Raw genomic sequence first — 19,357 nt, forward strand, 5'->3', positions numbered from 1 at the left:
CCCATATTGTTTGATTCTGGTTTTTAATCCTTTCTGCTATACATTTTCATTTTATGAGTGAGTTCATCCCAGTTACTTTCAGAGTCATAATTACTGTGTATTTCCCTTCATCCTAATTTTTCCTATTTATCCTTTCTTTCTGTCTGTGTCTGTGTCTGTGTCTGTGTCTGTCTCTGTCTCTGTCTCTGTCTCTCTGTGTTTCTCTCTCTCTCTCTCTCTCACAATCCTGTCCCTCCTCAAGTCTGCTTTGCTTCTGACCCCTGTATAAGTAATAATTCCCTCTCTTCCCAACCTCTTTCCACTAATTTTCCACAAAATTTGAAATGACCAAATGTCTCATGAAACTATGTTCCTTTTTGCCTTCGAATCATTCCAGTGTTAGTAGGATGGAAGTAGTAGGAATACTCATAATTGAGCTTGTCTCTTATAAAACTTACACCATTAATTCCTTTTTTGCCTCTCCAAAGAGAAAACATGAACTTTTCTGCTAGTAAGCTGCAATTTCTGTTTATATTCTAAACAAAGAACATTATTTAAAAATAAATTTGAATAGGGAATCCAAGAATTATCGATTTAGAATTGTAAAGTGCTCATCTAGTCCAATCGATTCAGTTTACAAATCATAGAATTAAAACCCAGGGAAATCAGAAGGATAATTTGAACCCAAGTCCTATGATTTTAAAGTCAATACTCTTTCTACTATTCTATACTGCTTCTCAGTATAGGGGAAATAGAGCCAGGAAGATTTCACTACCTTCTTATACCTCAACCCTCTGCAATTTGATTTCTATTTTTATCACTAAAAGTGATCTGAGATCACTAATTTCCTTTTTGCCAAATCCAATTTAGCTTTTTTAAGGATTTTTTTTCAATCCTCATTCTGTTTGATTTCTCTGCCTCGTTTGATAGTCTTATCAGTATTTTCTCTTCCACTGAGTTCTGTAATATTTCACTACCAAGGTCCACCTCCTACTTCTCTCATTACTTCTTATGTCACTCCTCATGTCACTCATTAAATAAGGGAGAAGGCTAAGGTTCTGTCTCTGAGGTTCTTCTCTATCCACAAATTTCAAATTGATCTACTCCTATCTTCAACCAGAAAAAGAGAGTTGTTGAGTTTTCTTGGCAAAGATACTGGAACGGTTTGCTATTTCCTTCTTCAGTTCATTTGACAGATGAAGAAACCAAGACAAAGTAGGATTAAGTGACTTGGCCAGGGTCACACAAACTAATAAGTATCTAAGCAACTACAGCTCCTCTTGGGTCCAGGGTCACTGCTCTATCTACTATACCACTTATCTGTCCTGGACAGGAATATCTCACTCTTTTCAACTGGAGCATAACAGAAGCTTTTTTCAGCTAAAGCAACAGTTCTTAACTTAAGAGTTGGGGGGAAAAATCTTTCCTTTCAACTCCCTCAGATCTCAAGCTCTTGGGTTGTTAATCACTTCTTGGCAAAAAATAGGTGCTTTTTTTTTTACTGGTGCTTTTGGAGAAGTTATTTCTCTTAAAAGCTTTTTACCTCTGTGACTCTTTGCTTCTTTAGAATGACAAGTATTTTTCACCTCTCAAGCTCCTTTGGGAATCTTATGTAGGTGAGAGGCTAGAGAAAATTGAAAGTGCACTCTATGCCCTCAAGGCAGCTCATTGTCTTGGCTTCTTCCTGTGTATTACAGCTTTTCACTCTTCCTAGTATAGGAAATGTCCATTTTTGCATCTAGAAGCTTTCTTTACCTTTTGGTACCTCTAAACCTACAGTTTTTTGTTTTTTGTTTTGTTTTGTTTTTGCTAAAGGTCCAAAGGATACCATCACCTCAACATTCTCAAACTCATAATTTTAGTCTTCTTTGCTGCTTATCTCTCTCTCCTCCTTCCCCAATCAATGTTCTGGTGCTGTTAAGTCTGTCTCTGAAATGTTTCTCAGATCCATCCTGTCATTTTCACTTCCATTACAATCACCTTAGTTTAGGTTCTCAACTCTTCTTGCTTAGCATATTATATTCTAAATGATCTGTCTACCTACCATCTAATCTGTCCTTATAATTGTTCTCTGTATAATTCTCTCTTCTCACCACAGAAACCTTCAAAAAATTTTCCTTGGCCTAACTTAAAATGTTAGCATTCCTACTACCCCCATCTCACAACATCTTGATCTGGCATTTGAGGCTAAAATCCAACAAACCTTTCCAGCCTTAATCCCTACTAAATTTCCATTGATGAGCTCTACAATACAGCCAAAGCAGGCTATGAAACTTTCCTGCTCCTTGTTCCAACCTTTGTTCTCCCTTTACCTTCTCCAGGTCTTTCTTCACACTTTCTCCCATGTCTGAAATAAATTCTTCTCTCATCTCTACCTGAGTGCTATCTCTTCCACGAGAACTTTCTTTTTCTCCCTAAGTTTCTCATAGCATTCTTCCCCAGTTTCTCCTAGCATTTTGCCGGGAAATCTTTACCTGTATCACATTCCTTTTAGTCTCATAATTATTTTCCCACTATTAAGCAGAGAATCACTTTGTCTTTATTGCCTATAAACATACCAGTGGTTCACTCTCCTTAACCAACACCCACCCCTTATCCCTCCTCTTTACCCACCTCCCACAAGTCCTTTTGAATATCATCCAAAGCCCTCTTTTCCTCTGCAGTAACCACAGAGAATTCAGAAATTTAGCATTTTGACTTATACCTACAAAAAATATTCACAGCAGCTCTCTTCTCAGGAAAATCGGAGATTATGGGGATGGTTATTGTTTGGGGATGGTTCATTAAACTGTGATGTGTGTTTATGATTGAATATTATTGTTTCATGGAAAATGATGAGCGGGATGCTCTCAGGAGGAAAAAAATCAGGAAAGTCCTCCATGAACTCAAGCAAAGTGAAATGTACTGTATATAAAGTAACAGCAATGTGCCAGGATGACCAGTTGTGAATGACTTTGCTATTCTCAGTAGTACAATTATCCAGGACTATTCTGAAGGGTTTATGATGAAAAATCCTGTCCATACCCAGAGAAGGAACTGATTGTATCTGAATATAGACTGAAGATTTTCTCTTTCTCTTTTTTTTAACTTAATTTTTCTTGAGGGTTTTTATTTTTATTAGGGTGGGAGATTTATGGTTTTTTCCCACAACTTGACTTTTTTGAAAGTGTTTTGCATAACTTCACAAGTTGTTTCTTAATTGTGAGTGGGGATAAGGAAGAGAATCTAGAATTCAAAAATTTTAGAAACATGTAAAAGATTTTTGTTTTGTTTTGGATCTAACTGGGGAAAATATTAAATAAATAAAACAAAACCAGAAAATTAGCATTTAGACATAATACAGAATTTTATATTTAATACAGGGCTTTATCATTACAACTCCAGATGCTTATAGTGCTACCATTCAGATCCCATACAGTGTCTCTTTTGATCTTAGTGCACAAATTAAGATGTAATAATCTTCATACTTATCCTAGCAATCCATTGGATTCCTTCAAATTAAACGTCTTTCATATAGCAGCCAAGGCCCCAAATTTCACAGTGATTCTCTTTTTTTCTTATGCAAAATCTTTCTCTGCCTTCTACACCAAAATCTGTAGTGCTTAAAGCTTGGGGTGGGGGAAGTCTTGGAAAATGAGCAGAATTTTTATATTCATTGAGATAGTGAAGACATTCCAGATTGAAGGAGCAAGGATATAGGAAGTATAGGATATATTGAAAGAATGAGAAGTTTTGTATGCAGTCAGAGAAATGCTTGGTCCTGTGCATCATTCAATATCACCCCTGTTTAACTTTGAGTGGAACTAAAAACCATCTGAAAAACCACTGGTATGCATTTTGATATCTCTTTCTCCTTTTCTGTGTTTTCAAGGCCTGCAGTTTAATGGAACCAAAGTACCATTATACAAGGTCAGTATCATTTCCTTCCTCCTCTTATAGCACTAAACTCTTTCATCTTTTCATGTCTTGTCCTCTTCCCATGTTCCATTTTATCACCTTCTTACCAGCTTCATCAGTAAAGAAAGCCAAATCCCAGGTTGACTATTCAGATATGAACCAAGTAGCTTTGAAGATTCAGAAAACATTATATATCTATGTTTTCAGTGGGTGGGGGATGGGGAACAGCAATTTCCAGCCTCCAATCTTCTCTGTATCCTGCAACTCCCACTATAAGAACACCTTGGATATTTATCCATTTCTTTGGAAGAATATTGTCCAACAATCAAATTTAACATCTGTTTCCTCACCCCCACCCCAGGTCACCCTGAAGGCCTTATTAGGGACCTTGAACACTCTTTCTGACACCCCAGACAATGAAGTGCTGGGTAGAGGAGAAAAGCATCTGACCATATTGACCACTTCCCAAAATCGCCTGAATTTCATCCTGCAGCATTTGACGTACACAAGCACTGTCTACCAGTCAGGAGCTGTGGACATTGGTGAGATCCCCTCACTTGATCCCAGAATCATTTGGGAAAGAAAAGGCACCAGTTAGGACTCTCTCAGAGAGTATCTCCTTGAAGGAAAAAATATCATTCTACGTAGTAGAGAGAGAAAATGGATATTCTTTTGCTCTTGGGTCATGCTACAGATGTTCTGCAATTGGCTCTTTCTACTTAATGTGGTCTACACAGTGCGGTGCTCACAGCTCAAACTCTAGAGAGGAAGTGTGATGTCTGCAAAGATCTGCCAAAGAGGAAGGGGAAATTTTTTCCATCTTTCTGTTTGACCCCTAGTATATTACAGTGCTCTCTAATCTTTGACCCACATCTGTGATTTCATAGAACTTCTTCTATGACATAGGTTTTGAAAGTTATCTGAATAGAGACTGACTAAATCAACACATGCTAATTTTTTCTTTTTTTTCTTTTTTCTTTTTCTTCTGGTTTTTTTTTTCTTTCATGGTTTTTCCCTTTCATTCTGATTTTTCTCTCCCAACATGATTCATAAATGTGAATTTAAAAAAAATTAATGTACATGTATAACCAAAAAGTAAAATGTAAAAAAAATGTTTTATATGTAACTGGAAAACAATAAAAATATTAAATAAAAATTTTTTAAAAGAGAAGAATTAAGACATTAAGTACTTCTCCAAGGTCACAAGTTAGAAAGTGTCAGAAACAATATTTAAACCTAGGTGTTTTCCCAGAATTTCTAAGAATTCCTGAAGTTGGATATCTATTGCGCAACAATGTTTCTTAAATTCACTTATGATGTCCTAAATTTTCATGTTTTTTTCCATAGAATATTTAAACAGCTGTTATATTAGTTATAATTTTGGAGGGAGAGAGAAGGTATGAAATTTGTCCACACCTTTTATTGAACACAATATTATGCTGAGAAAGAGTTTGTTGCCTCCAAATGATCCCAATCTGATAGACAGAAAAACAGATATAAACAGAATGATGTACAAGAACAATTGTAAGGGCAGCTAGGTGGTGCAGTGGATAAATCACCAGTCTGGAAGTCAGGGACCTGAATTCAAATCTGGCCTCAGACATTTAACATTTCCTGGCTGTGTGACCCTGCTCAAGTCACTTGACCCCATTTGCCCCAGGGGAAAAAAAAAAGGAACAATTATAGGCATGAGCAAGAAAGAGATTATTCTGCCATGATCTATGCAGGGAGGGAAGCAGAGATCTATAGAAATTAAGCCATCTTCTCAAGGTCATAAGACAAATAAGGCAGTGAAGCCAGAAGTCCTGAATTCCAGACATGAACTCGATCTTTCTATCTTCTGTTCCCTTATCAATCGGATTTCTTTGAGATAGAGTAAAAGGATGCTGCTCCCAAAGCTAAAGAAAGAGACACTGACTTTCTCTTTCTCCTTTCAGTGAGTATTGAGTTTGGGGGCTCAGTGGCTAAGTTTCCTGTGAATATTAACCAGCCTATCATCCCCAAGTTGTTTGACCCTGGACCAGGTAAGTCCTTTGTCCCTTTAACTCCATGGAAATATATAGAGTAACACCCCAGAAGTGGCTTAGAAATATTCTAATTCATGTGGTTTAAATATCTAAACTCATTTACAAGCTGCTGCTCATCTTCCGCTTTATTATTTCACTCATTAATCTATTCATCTCCCACTCTTCAGGATGGTAGCGGTTACAAAAGCACAAAAAGAAAAAAGGTTTTGCAATTGTCGATGGTGAAAAATTACCCATGCATATATCTTGTAAATAAAAAGCTATAATACAAAAAATAGAGTACCTAGAGCTGAAGTCAAGAAGACCTGAGTTCAAAACCTACCTCAAACACTTTCTTGCTGTTTAACTTTTGACAATTCTCTGTGCCTGTTTCCTTATCTGTAAAAATAATAGTACGAACCTCCCACAGTTGTGGTGGGGATCAGATGAGTTAGTATGTGTAGCGTGCTGTTTGTGTTTTCAGCAAAGGAGAATGGTGAATGGTCAGAAAGTCAAGGGGACAACCCACAGAGAATAGTTGCAAAAGTCAATTAAGAAGGAGTATCTATGAGATAGGGATAGTCAGATCCTTAAAAGCAGGAACTGGATTTATTTTGGGGGGGAGAAGTAAGATTTCTCTTTCTTTGTATCCCCCTCACCTGCTTAACACAGGTGACTGACATCTAATGAGTGTTTAATAAATGCTTATTGACTTGAAATCCACAATCTTCCACCTCTTCAAAAAAAAGAAAAGGGATACATTTTCTCATTTCTTCTCCCAGACCAAGACTGGTCATCATAAGTATGCATCATTAACAAAAGCATTATTTCCAGACTAAGAAAGGACACAATAATATAGGATTTATATATGGAAGGAAGGTACCTTAGATATCTTCTAATTCAAACCCCTCATTTTATAACTACAAACTGACCTCTAGAGATCTTAAGTACTGTGATGAAGGTCATACACCTAATAATTAAGAGAGCTGGTACTAGAATTATCTCTTGAATCCAAGTCCAATCAATCAATTATGAAATCAGTGATTTCATAAGCACCTACTATGTGTCAGACACTGGGGATATAAAGACAAATGAAACAGTCCCTCTTCTCAAGGATCTTCCATTCTTCTTCTTCTTCTTCTCTTTTTTTTTTTGGGGGGGGGGATAGAGGAGCAAACATGTGCACAGATAAATAACTGTAAAATGATTAAAAGTAAATATGATTTTTTCCTCAAAGAGACAGTCTCTGAGAGAACCTTAACTGGTGCTTTCTCTGAATGTCCCACATGTTAATGTTATTTCTTTCTTCAAATAAATCTGAGCTCTCCCATGTTTCCTTTACTCTGCATGATATATTCATGTATGTTCTGAATGTAAGTTCCTTGAAGGTAGAGATTATTTCCTTTTTTGCTTTTGTAACCTTCACTATCTAGCAGAGTAGAGACAATAGATTAATAAATAAAATAATAAAACAGAAGATGAGCAGCAATCTGTAAATATGTAAATGGAGTAAATATGGGGGAACCACTTGCAGACAGAGGAAAATCAGCAAGTTTTTATTAAACTTCTACTGTATACTAAGCACTATGGTAGGCATTAGGTGATTAAAATACAAAAAATTTTGATTCTTCAAGAGTTTATATTCTAATGGGAAATTTGAAAAAGTCTCAGGTGTAAGATCATACTTGACCTGAGTTTTGAAGAAAATTAGTGATTCTAAAAAACTTAAGTGAATAAGGAGGATATTCTAGGCATAGATAGCCAAAGCAAAGGTATGGAGGTAGGACATAGAATATTGTGTGACAAAGGCCAAATTCAATGGCCTTTCATGGAAGTATGGGGGTTATTGAAGAGATGTGCAGCAGAGGAATAAGAAAACACAATGAACTCTCTTTCTCATTCTCCAGAGAGGAAACTCAAGAATCTGGTGACCATTGCTACTAAGACTTTCCTCCGTCCCCACAAACTCCAGATTTTACTTAAGAGTATCCGAGAATTTTACCCAGATGTGACGGTGATTGTGGCTGATGACAGTGAAAAGCCAGAGAAGATCAATGATAATTATGTGGAGCATTATATCATGCCCTTTGGGAAGGTACAGATCCAAGACACCAGACCCTGAAATCCCCAAGAGGCAGGAGAGCTACAGCACCAAATCTTACCATAGTTAGGGGATAATATACCTGCTTTTATAACAAGATACAAGGTTAAAGTTATGAGGATAGAAAGTGTTGAAGATTGTTTCTAACCCTGAGAACTGGCTCTTTTCTCCCTCTGCCTACCCTTCATAAACCGAGTAAACATCATGCCCAAACTCTAATGCATTGTTGTGAAATGTGAAATGATCCAACCATTCTGGAGAGCATTTTGAAATTATGTCCAAAGGGCTATAAAACTGTGCATATCCTTTGATCCAGCCCTACTGGGTCTATAACCCAAAGAAATTATAGAAGAGGAAAAAGGATCCACATATACAAAAATGTTTGTAGCAGATTTTTTTATAGTGGTAAGGAATAAGAAATTGAATGGAAAAATGAGCCAATCAATTGGGGAATAGGTGAATAAGTTATGGTATATGAATGTAATGGAATATTATAGCTCTATTTAAAAAATGAATAGACTGATTTCACAAAAGCCTAGGGAGACTTCCATGAACTGATGCTGAGTAAAGTGAGCAGAACTAGGAGAACTTTGTACAAAGTAACAGTAAAACAATGTGATGATCAACTATGATAGGCCTAACTCTTTTCAGCAATATGGTGATCCTTAGACTTGGGATAGAAAATGCCATCTGCATCCAGAGATAGAATTATGGAGACTGAATGTGGAATACAACATAATATTTTCATCTTTCTGTTTGTTTGTTTGATTTTTCTTTTTCGTGTTTTTTTTTCCCCTTTTTGGTATGATTTTTCTTGCACAAATTGACAAATATGCTTTAGAATACTGTATGTATGTATATATATAATCTATACCATATTGCTTATTGTCTTGGGGAGGGGATAGGTAAGGGAAGGAGGGAGAAAAAAAATTGGAACACAAAATCTAACAAAAATGAATATTGAAAAGTATTTACATGTATTTAGAAAAATAAAATACTATTGAGGGGAAAAAAATCATTCCCGAATTGGCATTAATAATGTGGCTAATCTTAGAGTTCCTATAGAATTCATTTAAGCAATCCAGCTTTTCTGTGCTTTCTTCTAGGCTTTCTTTTGTTCTGTGGCGATACACACACGTACGTGTACATATGTGTATGTGTACATATATTATTGTATATACATACATGTGTGCACATGTATACATGTATACGCATATGCATGTTACACTGTGCATATTTCTACTTGTCAGTTTTTTGTCTGGAAGTGGTCCAAGTCTTTCCATGTTTTTTCTAAATCAACCAGCTCATCATTTCTTATATCAGAATAAGAGATCATCACAATCATATACTATCTGAGAGATTGTCTATCGAAATCTTTTCCCAATTTTCTGCTTTCCCTCTAATCTTGGCTACATTAGTTTTATTTATATAGGAAATTTTTTCAGTTAAAATGAGTGAAATTATCTATTTTATATTTTTAACAATGTTCTTATCTTATAAAATAGTTTAAGAGCTGGTATTGCTGAATCTTCTTTCTTTATATTTTTTCCTCTTAGTTTCTTTGAAATTTTTGACTTTTGTTCTTCCAAATGAATTTTGTCATTTTTTCTGACTGAGTAAAATGATTTTTAGTAATTTAATTGGGATAGCATTGAGTAAATAGATTAGTAAAGTTGTCATTTTTATTATATTCACTTTACCTATGAACAATGATTATTTCTCCAATTATTTAAATCTTGCCTTTTTTGATCAAAAGTGTTTTGTTTATGTTCATATAGCTATCTATACTTGGGTTGGGCTAGATATCTTCTAAGGTTCCTTCCAGCTCTACATCTCTGATCTTATGATTCTTTTTCCAGCTCAGCCAATGTCCAGTATCCAAACTCTGCAACCATCATTCCAGACTTTTCTGAGTTTTTGATTCATGTATCCTCTCCTTCACAGGGTTGGTTTGCTGGCAGGAATTTGGCTGTGTCTCAGGTCAGCACAAAATATGTCCTGTGGGTGGATGATGACTTTCTTTTCACAAAAGCAACCAAGATTGAGGCACTGGTAGATGTCCTAGAGAAAACAGAGATGGATGTGGTAAGAAATATTTACTATTTCATTCCCCACTACCCCTCAAGTCTGTGAAGTCTGCATGTGGAGGGTGGGTAGACTCAGCTAGCTTTGACTTAGTGGTAAAAACCCTAGACTGAAGGTATATTCAGAAGAACTGGGTATGACTTTCAATGATATAATTAAATCATCTTGAGATCTTGAGAGAGTAATTTAATCTTTTTTTGTCTCAGTTGTCGAATCCCTAAAGTGGAACAATAATGCTTCTGCCCTACCTATCTCACCTGAATGGGATATGGATAAATGCATTTCAAGTCAATAAGCATTTATCAAATATCTACTGTGCCAGGTACTGTTCAAGATTCTTGAAATTCAAAGACAAAACAAAATAGTTCCTGGTCTCAAGGACTTTGCATGTTATTTGGAAGAAAAATAATATGCAAATATAATTATATACAGAGAATTTTTCAAGGAAAGGCACAAGTATAGTGTAAAGGACATTTTGTTAACAATAAAAATGTGAGTTCAGAGGACATAATAGAAAAGTAGAGAAAATAGGAATAGGGCTGACATGGATGAAAATAAGGGGGCAAGAAAAAGTAATCAGTTTCAGCATAGACAATCTGGCCATAAAGAAGTAGACTTTTATGATTTTCAGAATAGTATTGAAAAATGTTGATTTGAATATTAATCCTCAAGAAAGAGGTAAAAGAGAGTAGATTAAGGACAAAGAGTAGACACACAACAACAGGGGAGAAGTCCAGTAACCATGGACACGCCTAATGGTCAAGGTAAGTTAGTGAAGTCTGGGATCAGTTAAGTATGAAGGTATGCAACATATTTGAGGTACTCGCTGCATTCAGGTCAACTCTGCCCCAGGATTTGCTCCAGTGAAGAAGGGGAGAAAGAGAACAATAGTTGGGTGGGTTATAATGGTCAAAAGAAAGGAACACTTGAACATACAAGATTTGTAAGGAATGGCATTATAGGTTCTAATAGAGGTATCCAAGTTAGTGAGGACATATATCTATAATTAGAAAGAAAAAAAAGAAGAAAAGGGGAAGAAATAGGGTAAAATCTAAGAATAATTATTTTGAATGCATAAATTAAAATAAATAGAATTATAAGGGGAATCAATTATGCTGAAGGAATTATCAAAATATTTTTTAAATAAGTTCCAGGTCCTTGAGTAAAGAATATTTGTTTCAAGGAATAGACAAGGGAAGGAAGCTCAGAGAGGTAATAAAATACAGTTCAATCTTCTAATTAAAATAAAGGTTAAATCATTGCTTTAAAAAATGTGTGTAGGGTGGAGAAGAATAAAGTTAGAGGCAAAAGGAGTGCAAAAATTTTGGAACATTTACTGAGGAATGGTCAAGGGAATCAATATAGGGAGCATAGTGTAATATCTCTTTCAATATTGAAACAGATGTTGCCACAGAAAGATCATAATAGAGTTTAACAGTGGAAGCAATGGATCATTAGCAATGTTGGTAGCTAGGTAGAGCACAGAGCACTGTATCTGTAGTCAGGAGGACTAGCCTCAAATACTATCTGGGAGATCCTGGACAAGTAACTTAAACTCTCGCTGCCTCAGTTTCTTTATATGTAAAATACAAATGATGAGAGCACCTAACTTCCAGAATAAAACTGTAAGGATAAAATGAGGTATTTGTCGAGCATTTTACAAACCTCAAAGCTTTATAAAAATGCTAGTGATGATGATGATGATGCTGATGATGATAATGATGATGATGATATTACCACAGTCTCAGGTATACAAAATGCAATCCAGTACACTGAATACCTTCCAACACACAACATTGTGAAGGGCCAATGAATAAAGCCCTCCATAATTTAGTGGCAACCAGAGTCGTAATTGTATCATTCCCTCCCACTTTTCACATTGTAGCAATTTGGTAAACTTGTAGAGGGCTTATCTCAAATATGTCAAAAAGTTTCCACCGCTTCTTCCTGATTAATTTTTTAGTTCAAAATATGAAAACAATGATGATGTATACTCCAAATGCAACAGCCATATGCCTTCCATTCCCCAAAAAACAATTCAGGTAAATTGCCTTTAGCAACACATACATTTGCAGAAATAATAAGGTCCAAGGCTCTCTTAGTCCACCAAGGTTATTGACCGTTGGTTTCTGTAAGTTAATATACAATTTGAAGGGAATGAAGAATATAGGGATGGAGATAACCCAATTTTTTATTGGTGGAGGGGAATGGGAGACCTTGAGATTAAGGGGGAAAGGTTAGTTTTGTGATATTCTTTAAGTCAAGTGACTTTTGAAAAGGCAAGTAACTTTGACTTCTCCAATATCAGGTGACTTGCAAGCTGTTAAAACTCAGTTTCACAAATTGGTGCATAAAGACAAAATGGAATCACTAATGCTATTTTAATATAATAGAAGGGAGATGAGCCCAAATGATACTGAGGATGTGGTCAAGCTAGCATTGTACAAGCTGATAAATCAACAAACATTTGTTAACCTCTCATTATGTGCTAGCACTTTGCTAAAGAACTGAAGATGTAAAGAAAGACAAACAAACATGAGGAGGTTTCCCAAGAGAGGTAAACTGGTTAGTGAATCAAGAGTTTCCCACTGCAGATTTTCTCTGATCTCTTCCCCACGCTGTTTCAGGTTGGCGGAAGTGTGTCTGGGAATGTGTTCCAGTTTAAGCTACTGATGGAACAAGGTGAAGATGGGAACTGTATGCACAAGAGGTCGGGCTATTTCCAGACCCTCGATGGCTTCCCCAGCTGTGTGATAACCAGTGGTGTTGTGAATTTTTTCCTGGCTCATACAGAGAGCCTCCAAAAAGTTGGATTCGATCCCCGACTACAAAGAGTGGCTCACACAGGTAATGGGGCTGGATGGAGAAACTAAGAATAGCCATGATTAAAATCAGCTTAAACCATGTTCAAGCACTGGTTCTACTTCCAAGAGATGCATCTTTTCCATCATATTTTATTACAAAACAGAGGTAGCTTTCAAAAACACTCCAACTCAAGCTAAAGCAGTGTCATGTTATAGAAAAGTCACCAAATTGATGTCAGGAAAACCTAGATTCAAATTCTACCTCAGACACTTACTAGCAAGGTGACCGTGGGAAAGCTTTTAACCTGTCAATACCTCAGTTTTCTTATCTGAATTATTGAAGGGGAGAGTGTTGAAAATAACTTCTAATGTCCCTTCCAACTCTAAATCTATTATCCTGTGATTTTCCATTTCCCTTTTTTATCTTTTCTCTTTCTGAGTCTTGTCAATGTCTATTTTCTAGCTTGGAATATTCTGTATTCTCCTTTTTGACCAATTCACATCTGGAATATTATATTAGTTTGGGGCATTGAATTTCAAAAAGAACATTTAAAAGTGGGAGTATATCCAGCCCTCCCCTCTGAACCCATACCCTTCTTTAAGACCTCCCTAGACTCATCACATCCAAGCTCACTTTTCATTTCCATCCAATTTCCATTTACCCCTTTCTCATTCCTCAGGTGTAATGTATAGTATTCTGTCAAGGTAGAAGTTACCTATTCATCTCTGTCTCCAGGTCTGCATTTCTCATAGTGGTTTATGTCCTACTTCTTCCTTCCAACTAGGAAGTTCTTGACACAGAAGGAAAGAAAGAGAAAGGGTGAAGGGAAAAGGTGGGAAAGGAGAAGGAAGGGAAAGAATGAGGAGAGGCAATACATTCGGTCTAGGAGCTTATATTCGCAAAGGCGGGAAGAGTAAGACTAAAAGGCTGTGCCTGACCCTCAGAATGACAGATTCCTGCAGACAGAACTGTGTCTCACCTTTATCATTAGTTATTTCCCAGGATTCAGCATTGGTCTCTGGTAAAGCAAGTGTTAATATGGGTTGGGAACTGGACCACTGGGGTCTCTGGCACAAAATTCACAGCATCTTCTCTGTTTCCCCTTCCTTAACAGAGTTTTTCATCGATGGATTAGGGAGTCTTCGTGTTGCATCATGCTCAAATGTGGTTGTGAGTCATCAGCCTCATAGCCAAGCTTCTGACCCAAATCAAGCTGCCCTGGAAAAAACTTACAAACAATTTCGAACTAATACTCAGGATCAGATCAAGTTCAAGTTGTCTCTCCACTACTTTAAGAATCATCTCCACTGCTACACTCAGGCTTGAGGTTATGGTTAATGTGGAATGGGCTGATGAGACTGTTCCATATACCTTACCCCCAGTTAAGAGAGTATAGAACAGATCAGTAGTGAAATAACACAAATGGCCCACATTGACTGCTAGAAAAATGGATTAATTAATAAAAAAGGAGCCATAGAATTGATGATTTGGTAGAAAGGGCAATTGGATTAAGATCAATCATTCATTAGGATTATGAATCTACCAGTGGTCAAGGTAACATAGAATATGACAATAATAATATTGATAATAAAGATTGATCTTTAATATTTATAAAGTTTTTTATCCACAGAAATCCCATAAGGTATACAGCATTACCACCCCATTTTATACAGGGGAAAGAATAGGATCAAATTTGCTCAAAATCACAATTATTTTTTCTTTGATTTGAACCACAACAGACTTGTTGATAGAATTCTTGACATTTCAACCATAATACTTCAATACCAGTAATTCATAATAGAAGTTCTAAGAATTCTTTTCTAAAAAATATGAAATAACTGCAATAGAATATTAGTGGATATCTGCTACATGGCCCATGTTTGCAACATGCCAAAAACCAATTATGTTGGCATAGAAGTAGATATAATATTTATTGCGCATAATTTGAGATGCTACAATAATTTTATATTATAAACATAATTTTTTCATATTTGAATAATGTCTCAAGCAATGGCTTCTTCTTCAAAGGATATTAGTAATTTTATGCATATTCTTAGAAAATCAGCTGAAAGTTTTCAATGATCCCAAGTCCAGATGTGGTTTTAATACAAAATCACTTTGATTTTCCAAGATATCATTTCCAAAATAAAGTAGCAGAATTCTCTTAGCACAGGAAGTCACTCTGTTTTGCAATTCTGATTAAGAGAACTGAAGAAAGAATTTGCTAACAATGGGTGATGATCATTGATCAAAATTTAGACTTGGTATAGTGGTAGTGGAAGAATTCTCCATTTGTCATCCAGATCACCTACCTCAAAGGCCTTAATCTTTTCCATGTTTCATAGGCTCATCTGGTAATATGGTGAAGCCTCTAGATTCCTTTTCAGGTTAATGTTTTTAAATGCATAAAAGAAAATATGTAGGATTATAAAGAAAAGCTATCATATTGGTGAAGAGAGTGGTCAGTAACAAAATATTTTTGAGGAGGGATGAAAGGAGAGAATAAATGGGGGAAATGCAGTTAACAATAGTAACTGTAAAACAAAATTTGAAGCAAGTTTCTCTGATAAGGGCTTATTTCTCAAACATAAAGGGAACTGAGTCAAATTTATTTAAAAAAATAAGATCCATGCTCCAATTTACAAATGATGAAAAGATACCCTCTATACCCAAAGAGCTAAAATTCATGTGTATCCTTTGATCTAACAACACCACTATTAGATGTGAATATCAAAAAAGATTTTTTAAAAAGGAAAATGACCTGTATGTACAAAAACATTTATAGCAGCTGTCTTCTCAGGGCAAAAATTTGAGGGTATGCTCATCACTTGGGGAATGACACTTCTGGTGTGTGTTTGTGATGGAATATTATTGTTCTATGGGAAATGATGAGCAAAAAAACAAACCTGGGAAGTTTTTCATGAACTCAAGCAAAGTGAAATGTATTCTATGCAAAGTTATATTCTCAGATGATCAGCTGTAAATGACTTGGCTATTTGCAACAGTACAATGATCCACAACTGCTCTAAAGGACTTGTGATGAAAAATCCTAATCATACCCAGAAAAGGAAATGATTGTGTTTGAAAACAGATTAAAGCATATTCTCTTTCCATCTATCTCTCTCACTCTCTTTAATCTTTATTTTTCCTGAGGGTTTTTTTTCATTAGGGTAAGAGGTCTGTGTTTTCTTTTACAACATGACTTTAATGAAAATGTTTTTTATAATTTCACATGTGGTTTCTTAATTGGGAGTAGGAATAAAGGAGAGAAACTGAACTCAAATACAAAAAAAATTGTTTTAAATATAACTGAGGGAAAGTGTTAAATAAAATTTTAAATTAAAAAACTTTCATTTGCCATTGCTTTTTCAGATTAAATAAAGTCCTCATGCTTTTCCAAGATCTTTTGAAAAAATTAAAAAACCTTTGTCCTTAGGCCAATTAAAAAAGTTTCCCCGCCTTGTTCCCTCAAAGAATTGTCTACAGAGCCCCTCTACTATCTTAGAAGGAGATACTCAGTTCTGGATGCTAAACTCTTAAGAACAAGGAACAGGGACTTTTAAAGTGGTTAAAGTGGTTAAAGTGATGAACCCAAAAGTCATAGAAGTAATAATTATAACAGCAAAAATCAAAATTGAAAGTTGAAATTACAATATTCAAGCTCAAACTTGTCCCTAAAATAGTGGTATGAAAAAATATCTCTTCACTTTATACAGAGATTGGGCATTAAGGGTGTGAAAATTTGTATATAATATCAGATCTCTTTATTTGTTTAGTTTTATTGAATTTTTTTCTCTTTTTGTTCTTTATTATGAAATGGCTCTTTGGGCAGGGGAGTGAGGGAAAAGTTATGGTGAGAAAACTAGGTGATATGAAAATAAAGTATCAAAAATATTTTATACAGCTAGAAAAATAATAACAAAATTCATGTTGAGGGGCAAAAGATCAGGCATATCAAGAGTAAAAATTAAAAAAAAAAACAGAAATGAAATGGGTCTATCAGTACCAGATTTCAAGCCACATTACAAAGAAGTAGTTTTCCAAATTATTTAATGATAACAGAAGGAAAGAAAAGAGACAGAGACAGAGTGAGATTGATTAGTGGAACAGAGTAGGGATGAATATACATTAGCAAACAAACATAGCAGCATAATGTTTGAACAACCTAAAGACCTATATGGGGCAAAGGGGAGGATTACTATTTGATAAAAATTGTTGAGAAAACTTGACTGCAGCCTGGCAGAAATTAGGTTTAAATCGACATACTAAATAACAGAAAAACTGCAACAAGTTCCTCTAATAAAGTTCTTATATTCTAGATATATCAGTATTTGACTCAAATTTATGACTAAGAGCCAGTACCGAATAAATAAATGGTCAAAAATCTGTTTTCAAAGGAAGAAACTCATGTTATCAACAATTATATTTTACAATTTTCCCAGTCACTAATAATTAGTGAAATTCAAGTTGAAGTGCTTTTCAATTCCCAACTTACACTTATGAGACTGTCAAAAATAACAAATGTTCTAAAGACTGTGGGAAAATAGATACATTACTACACTGTTGACAGAACTGTAAATTGTGGATTTTGGCCAACTATTTTAGAAAGCATTTTGGAACTGCAACTATATGAATCACAAACTGAGCACCACACCCTCCATCTTGGTGAAGTGAGCACAACTCCCTCCATCTTGTGTTAAGCAGTAGCTCACCAATTAAAGTTCTTCCTTGCCATCCTCCTCACTTCAAAGACTCCTCCATAAGAACATCTTGTGTGATAACATCTTTTAACATTTTCAAAGCTTCCCAGATTTCAGAGATCAGCTTGATCATTCAGATCAAGCTATCTTATCCTACCAGATAGGTCTTGCAATGTTCCCTTCTCAATTTCCTTTCTCCTGAAACCTACTCCTTTTGAGTAGGTTGAGTATATGTAAATCCCATGTAAACTCACTTTGGGGGTGTTCTGCTCATGTTGGGGGTTTCCTTGCTGGAGGACCCAATAAATCCCAAGACTGATTTGATAATCTGAAGTTTTATTATTCTTGAATGACCCACACCCCAAAAGTTATCAAACTCTCCACAGCCTTTGACCCAATCATATCACTGAAAGGTTTATACTCCATTACCACTACCCACAAGAAACCAAAGAATTAAAGAATCTATATGTACAAAAATATTTATAGCAGTGCTTTTTATGGTAGCCCCAAACTAGAAACTATTGGAGAATAGTTAAACAAATTGTGGCATATGAATACAATTGGATATTATTGTGTAATAAGACAACTTCAGAGGAAACTGGGAGGACCTCTATGAACTGATGCAAAGAGAAATGAGCAGGGCAGAACAACTTGTACAATGATAATGTCAAAGAGAAAAACAACTTTAAAAGACTCAAGAACACAGTGATAAATCACAAGTCCAAAATAATGACACCTGACAGAGAAGAGACTAATATTTCTGAACAAGAGTAGTATGCGAATTTGTTTTTTCAGATTATATAGATAAGTATTGAGGGCTTTATTTTCCCTAGTTTTATTCCCTAATTTGCTTTAGGTTAAAGGGGTTATGAAAAGATTATTGGAGGGACAGATCAATGTAAAATACTTGTTAAATGAAAAAAGTTAAAATGAACCATTAAAAATAAAAAAAGATCTGGGAATTTTAGTGGACAACAAACTCAATACAAGTCAGTAGTGTGATATAGTAACAGAAACTATATTAAGAGAAAGATAGTTTCCAGGAATGGAGTACTGACAGTCCCTTTGTATTCAATTCATTATCAGGGAGAGGTCTTCCTTAGAGATTCTTAAGGAGAAATTATATGACTATTTGTCAAATATGTTGTATTTAGGATTACTTTCCAGTGGGAGTTGGATTAGATAACTCCTGAAATTCCTTCCAGTTCCTAGCATCTGTGATGCCATTCTAGGCTTATGCATTATTTCTCTTTATGAATTCTATGAATTCAGCAACTGGACCTGCTTACCATCCCTATCTTCATGCTTTTCCCCATTTTTTTGGAATAAGAAATAGCATAAGGTAGTGAAAAGGGCATTGGCTTTAAAGGCAGAAGATCTAGAGTGTCCATCCCACTTTTGATGCTTACTCCCATATAAATTTAGGCAAATCACCCCTATGGCTCACTGTGGGTTCTTCTCTAAGGCTGTTGACTCACACCATGCTGGTGGGTTCTTCCTAATATCAGTCATCAGTCATAGTAACTGTCTCCTTTATATCACCAATATCATCCAATGATTAACATGTCAGCATCATTTAACCAATTAATAACAATTAACTTTTACAAAAGGATGTAAACTGAGAAGACATAACAAGAATTTGAAAGTATTTCCTCTCAGCTCCCAGGGGTGGACTCTCTTCTATACCTCCTTAGCTAGTAGGGAAAGTGGGCTCAATTTTAAAACAGTTACTACAAACCATACACCCTACCAAGTTTGCTTTCAAATTCAGTATAGATGATGAA

The 19,357-nt window shown here is 35.5% G+C and overlaps 1 protein-coding gene across 2 annotated transcripts in view; it reads left to right on the forward strand.

Moving 5' to 3' along the window:
• The window catches only part of LOC127560292 (beta-1,4 N-acetylgalactosaminyltransferase 2-like), a 50,034-nt gene extending 34,044 nt beyond the window's left edge, over positions 1-15,990 (forward strand). For both annotated transcript variants that reach the window (XM_051994756.1, XM_051994755.1), the window contains 7 exons: positions 3,851-3,888; positions 4,238-4,418; positions 5,814-5,900; positions 7,790-7,977; positions 9,928-10,068; positions 12,696-12,915; positions 13,988-15,990. In XM_051994756.1, the coding sequence (XP_051850716.1) occupies positions 3,851-3,888; positions 4,238-4,418; positions 5,814-5,900; positions 7,790-7,977; positions 9,928-10,068; positions 12,696-12,915; positions 13,988-14,199 (1,067 nt within the window). In that variant the 3' untranslated portion in view covers positions 14,200-15,990. The remainder of the gene's footprint in view (positions 1-3,850; positions 3,889-4,237; positions 4,419-5,813; positions 5,901-7,789; positions 7,978-9,927; positions 10,069-12,695; positions 12,916-13,987) is intronic.
• Positions 15,991-19,357: the final 3,367 nt, after the last annotated feature.

The sequence above is a fragment of the Antechinus flavipes genome, chromosome 4, assembly GCF_016432865.1.
Source record: "Antechinus flavipes isolate AdamAnt ecotype Samford, QLD, Australia chromosome 4, AdamAnt_v2, whole genome shotgun sequence".
Classification (NCBI taxonomy): Eukaryota; Metazoa; Chordata; class Mammalia; order Dasyuromorphia; family Dasyuridae; genus Antechinus; species Antechinus flavipes.